Genomic DNA, 6,493 nt, shown 5'->3' on the forward strand with positions numbered 1-6,493 from the left:
GCAATACCAGCCATGTGATCGATCTCATCACATGCCCATGTGACCTCAAATATATTGGAATGACGGCCAGGCCAGTCAAGAAGAGAATCCAGGAACATCAATCATGCATGCATACGGACCAAGAGACTAAATGCGCCATTGGTAGAACATTAAAGAGCACATAAGGAGAATGAATTATCCTGGACCATTGTGAAAAAGGTGACTGTTCCACTTAGAGGATGACATGCATGCCCTACTTATCAAAAGAGAACATTGATGAATTTTTCGCCTCAAGACTGACCAACGAACCCATCAATTGGCAACCCCTTACCACCATATAGATCGCGACTTGACCACACCAATAAGTGCACAGCAGTATATTAATGGTGGAGCCACACTGGACACAACGAGAATAGAGACAACTGTATTAGGGCATTGACATTCAACTACAGGCTCAGTCATACTGCAAAATGCCACATGCCCCAATATTGTAATAACGTCTCGATTGCCAATGTACACACACGAATGTCAGGAGCCTCATGACTCCTGATCTCACCATGAACGGGACTAGCACTGATGGCTATGACTCACTTATGGGGGGGCAAGTGACTAGTTCCACAACCAACAGGCGGACTAAGAAGTAAGGCCATCAGTACTTTAACACTACTATTCAGTCCCTTACAAGATGGCGCCCTGCGTACCACCAAAGCAATGGTACAAGCACAGGGCAACAAGCATGGTTTGGTAGCCTAAGTAACAGTAAGCATATTTAGTAACGCTGGTTCCTCAAACACAGGTTACTCATTGAGAAGTCGCGACACGGCTGTAATGGAAACGAGAAATGTGACATCACGGCTAAGTGCTCACTATCACTGCGAACTCGCTAATAAAGACTGTGTAAACTTAATTACACCATGACCATAATGATCAGGCCTTACCCGCGCTTGTTGGTAAATGTATTTCATGTCGTGGACTAATGTAGGCTTCTCTCTCCGCCCCCACCCCATGCACCCTGGCTGGGCTCTACGCAAGGCTTATTAGTATACAATGATGGACAGGGGGATGAGTACCCAATAAAACATGATGGGCTAGTAGCAAGGGCGTAATGGAATCATCCACACAGCGCTGTTACCAGATCCTTGCCATGTAGTTATCCAGGATTTGACACAGAGAATCCTTCCAGTAATTGTTCCAACAATTTAATAATCTTCCAACTATTTCACCATTAGTGGTCGAGTGTTGCAAAATCACCAGTAATGATTACTTAACCTCCATAATCAGCAGCTGATCGACCACATATGCAACAAATAACAGGGTGTGCGGAGGTACCGCAACTCACCCGCACTTGAACCTCCAAGGGCCCCTCTGGCCATAACACATGCAACCCACAGGGCAGATAACGATCATATCGCCCATGATAAAAAGGGAAAAGGTTATTGTATAATTTTACACAATATACTTATTAATATATCACTATAGACAAGGACGACCTAAACAGAATGCACTTATGATTTTCTCCACAGGTGGGTCACAGTGCAACTAACCGTGTGACCTGCCACATTCACCTTAATCGTTACCCTGAACCCGAGTCAGAAGCGTGACCTACAAATATTTCCACCTCCAGATGTGTGTATTCTCCATACATTCTGAAAATTGTACATTAGTGGTACCAATAGTGATACGGTTCCCTCTGATTTTCCACAGGGTCAGTCTGAATGTCTACACAAATCAATTTGCGGTCAGAGCTTTCTATTTTTGACACTCACAATATGGATACGATACAGCCACTCTTTAGACGCAGAACACCCTTACAACAAGTTCAGCAGACATCCTTGAAGGTGGCATCACCTACATGGCCCACCGAAACCGGTCAACACACACGTGGGGGTCCTGCTGCATTCCGCGTTATAAACACAAGTAGACTTAGAAACCACAATGTCTATACCCCTGGTTTAGTCTTCAGAATGCGTTTTTTTAGCTCTCTAGTTAAAGAATACATTTTACCAGGGATACATTCACCCTCAGTATTGGCCAATAAAGCAACCTTTGCCACAAATACTGTTCGGGAATCATCCACAAATTGTATTTTTAATCAACCAATAGGAGTAAGATTTTACACTGGTCTTCCTGTCTTTACCATAATTACTTACAAAGAAACTACTATCTGAGCTAACGAACAATGACTCAGAACTAAGTCGAGAGAACAAAGAGTTGGAAAACAAATTGCTGATGCCTTTTTTTTCTTACTCTATCCACTATTAGATCGGCGGCACGCCAGCACCGATTAAGGATAGAGTATTAGACAGATAGGGACAGATAGAACTTTCTCTATCCATCTTCTTTCTGTCCTAAATTGTCGCTCTGATTTATGTCAAGATTTCTGAAGTACCTAGAGGGCAATCCACAAAAATTCAGATCACCCATGAGCATTATACATGCTCAGATGAACCAGAGTTTGTATGCCCCTATCCTCTTTCGTGTTACAAAATATTGCTTGGGCAAAACCTTCACAAACCATTGTAAAGCAACTCTAACCCTCCCTTGTTTACCTACTCTGCTTCTCACCCACTGATGATCTCGACTTCCTTCCCCTTCTCCTTTCCCCGAGTTCTCATCTTTCTATTCCCTCCTGATCTCCCATGAGCTTTCCTTCACTCTCATGATACTCCAGGTCTCTCCTCTTTTTTTCTCCCGAGAACTCACTCTCATATTTCTATTCCCATAGCTCTCCTCTGTCTCGACAGTCTGCACATCTAACTGATCTCTCCTTTCACCCCCTGATCTTCCCGCGTTCTATCCCAGAGTTCCCATCTTTCTATATCCTCATCTCCTCTCTTTAACCCCTGAGCATTCCTCCTCCAGAATTCTCATTCTCTCCACGGAGATCTCTTCCTTGTGATATTTCTTCTCCCTGTAGCTCTCCCCTCGGCACAATCTCTAATTGGAGGGCACCTCCTCACCTCTCCTCTTCATCCCAGAGATATTTCCCTTGCTTTGAGCATTCCTTGCACCACGAACTCTTTCTCTCCCGAGGTATCTCTCTCACTATTTCTTCTCCCTATGTTCCCAGATCACTCCCTTGCATCTCTCTCATGAGTTCTCTTCGCCCCATCTAATTGGGGAGGGCTCATCCTGATCTCCCCTTTTCCTCCCCTTCTCTCCCCCCTGAGCTTTCCTCCTTCCTGAACTCTTCTCTTTCACTCCCCTGATTACGCCCCCTCTCCCTATTGTTATATTTATTCTCTCTCTATCCCCAATGTTCACTCCCAACCCACTACCCGCACCCCGATCTCCTATGGGGGCCTGGGGGCTCCAGAGCTAGCTCTCCAGTTTTTCTCCTCTGATCGCTCCTCTCCCTATCTCTTCTCTTTCCTCTTCTCAGGGATCTTTGCTCCCCCTCTTATCTCTTTCTCCCCTCAGGCATGTCCTCTCCATGATCTTCCCCCTCTCCCTGGACGCCCCCTTCTCCTGGTCTCCCCCACGCCTCCTCTCCTGCCTGGAATCAACTCGAGCAGGTTGCATGCACCGATGCAACCCTCTTGCCAGCGAGCCCCCCCCCTAGTTATGTCCCTCCCTCCTTCCATCCCTCCATCCACAGCGTATTGTCCCCTCGCGGCCGCCGTAGCCTCCTCCTATGTAGTGCCTCCACTTACCAGGCCGCGGCTAGGGGGCCGCCGGGGCTCCCCCGGGCAGCAGGCTTCATGGCCGCCGCACCCCTACCCCACTGCTTCTGCTCGGGCCGCGTACAGCTCCAGGTTCTGCGGCTCCGAGGGGGGCCAGGCACACGTCAACGGCTAGAAACACGCCTACCGCGGGGGCGGGGCTGTCAGTCACGACGCCAGGCCCCGCCCAGATAAAGAGCGAGGCTCGCCCACCACACAAGGCAAACGGGCCCGCTCCCGGAACACGCGCGCAGCAAGCCAGGCCACGCCCCGGTCTGAAAACAAACACGCCCCCGGCCTCGTAAAACCACGCCCCTCACCAGAGCCGGTGCAAACCGCGCATCACAATGGGGGAACCAATAGGAGAGCTTGACTGGGCCCCATAGAGTTCAATATGTCATGCGCCCGTCACGCACCAACCGCGAGACGCACGCAACAACGGCGCGCCGTTGAGGCGCGCGTGCAGAGCGCGGCGACGCGTTAGCCGTCCACGCAGCAAACAAACGCACGTTACAGGGGGAGCAGCCACAACTGCCTGCTGCCACAGTATAACAGCCCACAACATAACCACAACAACCCATCTAACTGTGAAGCCAGAACAGAAGTAAAGCAGACACAACAGCACCACACATCAATTAAAGAATACCGCCCCAGAATGTTCTATTTATACACCACATAAACACTGCATGACAGGCACACTGACTGATTGCTTCATTAGCTGGCAGCTAGCCTGTCTGCTGTGTACATCCAGGGAAACTATTTCCTGTGCTAACTATGGGTGTCAGCTAGGACTGGGACAAAGAACCCTGCCTTCCCTTAGGGTGCATGATAGGATAGCCAAGACGCCACTTGCTGTATGATACTAGGCATCGGGTGGTGCAGGGAGAATGTAATGTGCTTGAAGCATTCTATGCTCATAAATGCCAACTGAGGAAAATGGAGGCCGCACTACGAAAGCCGGTAAGTCCTTTATTCAACAGGGCTCGCCGGTGCCCTAATAGCTGCAGGGCTCAACTTTATTTAAAACCAGCAACCGTCCGCTGCGGTCACGCGACTCTCATTCCAAGTATAACAAGAGAGCACGCGCAACCGCCACGAGACAGCATACAATTCTCTACACATCTTCCCCCTCAAACAGAGCAAATAATTTACTTTATAATGCTAATAACAGTAACGAAAAACTTAACCAAAGCGACAAATCAGTAATATCAGAGAATTTGCCTGAACTGGAAAGAATTGAAAGTTAAACAGTAGTGCACAGCCTACACAAGACATGAGCAACATATCAGTATCAAGTTTCATAATCCCTCATCCACACCGGCTTATATCTAGCCCTATGTGAAGAATCTTCTTTGACTCTCCCACCTGTATTGTTCTTGTTCTCATCAGGGACCCTTCCTTTCATCTCCTCATTCAATTTATGATTATCCTCCTCCACAGCTCTCAACTGTTCATCACATTTACTCTCTTTCCCATCACCCACTCTCGCCAACCTTCCTTTCGACCAAACCTCACCTCCCTCCAAAATGACCACATTACTTTTCACTGCACATATCTTCTTCGGTCCCAGGAACCTACTTTCCACACATTTGTCCATTAGTCTGGGATATTTGACATATACTTTTTCCCCAACCTTCCATTCTTTTTCCTTCACTCTCATCCTGTCATCAAACAGTTCCTTATTTCTTTCTTGACTCAATGTAATGAGTTTCATAATGCGGTCCAGATCAACATTAACCACTTTCGCCATTCCCAGCCATCCTGGACAAAGCCTTGTCCCAGGTTCCCTTCTTTTCATCAAAACAAATGGGGATACACCTGTCACAGAATGTGGCGTAGTGACATAATTCCATGTCAGCATCCTTAATACCTCCCTCCATGGTTGTCTCGACTTCATGGCCATCTGCAGGCCCCCTTTTATGTACCTGTTGACTCTTTCAACAAGTCCATTAGCTTTAGGATTATACAAGGCAGTTCTTGTGTGTTTTATACTGTATCCCGCAAGAAACGTTTTCATTGCCCCAGACACAAATTGCACCCCATTATCAGACACAATTTCAACAGGTACTCCTTCCTTAAGAAAAACCTTTTCCAAGAAACCAATCAACTTCTTTGCCGTGACCTCCTTTACAGCTTCCCACTCAAACCATTTGGAATGTAAATCCACCACAACAAACACGAACTTCAAGCCTTCTCCCAGACCCGCTACAGGACCCATTATGTCCACCGCTAACTTGCTCCACGGCTGGTCTGGTATCACATTGGGAATCAACGGAGCTTCCCCCACCACTCTGCATTTGTCTCTTGTTTGGCAAATCATGCAATCCTTGACATACCTTTCCGCACTCCTATCAATTCCCGGCCACCAATAATTCTGTCTCAATTTCCTCTTCATAGCCGCTTCTCCAGGATGCCCCTGATGAGCCAGCTCAACCAGTACCGACCTAAGGGAATGAGGAGGAACAATGCACCTCCCTCTCCTTAACCTATCATCACATAGGTTCAACTAATTTTTCACTTCCCACCAAGTATTGAATTTACAATCCAAGTCCTTTTTTGCTGGCCACCCCCTCACTGTCCAACATTTGACTAGCTTGAGATCCTCATCAGAATTTTCTTCTTGTGTCCATTCTTCCTTACTAACTGCACCTTGTAATTCTGCTACTACTGACTCCTCCTCCGTCTCTCTATCTTCCATAGGTTAACCCCTGAGTGGCAGTCTGGATAGGCAGTCAAACCCCACCTGCTTATTCTTGGAGAGCCCATGGCCCATCTTCCGCTCTCAAACATCTGAACCATGGGCTTGTGGTCCGACCTGACAATAAATCTCCTCCCCCACAAGAAGTATTTAA

General features: G+C 47.5%; 1 protein-coding gene across 1 annotated transcript in view; it reads right to left on the minus strand.

Annotated features, from left to right (window-relative positions):
- LOC138447824 (TLC domain-containing protein 4-A-like) overlaps positions 1-3,865 on the minus strand; it is a 332,257-nt gene extending 328,392 nt beyond the window's left edge. Inside the window, exon 1 of the mRNA XM_069604211.1 lies at positions 3,633-3,865. Coding sequence (XP_069460312.1) covers positions 3,633-3,682 — 50 coding nt within the window. The 5' untranslated portion in view covers positions 3,683-3,865. The remainder of the gene's footprint in view (positions 1-3,632) is intronic.
- Positions 3,866-6,493: the final 2,628 nt, after the last annotated feature.

Source organism: Ambystoma mexicanum, chromosome 3q, assembly GCF_040938575.1.
Source record: "Ambystoma mexicanum isolate Mex_15411 chromosome 3q, UKY_AmexF1_1, whole genome shotgun sequence".
Lineage (NCBI taxonomy): Eukaryota > Metazoa > Chordata > Amphibia > Caudata > Ambystomatidae > Ambystoma > Ambystoma mexicanum.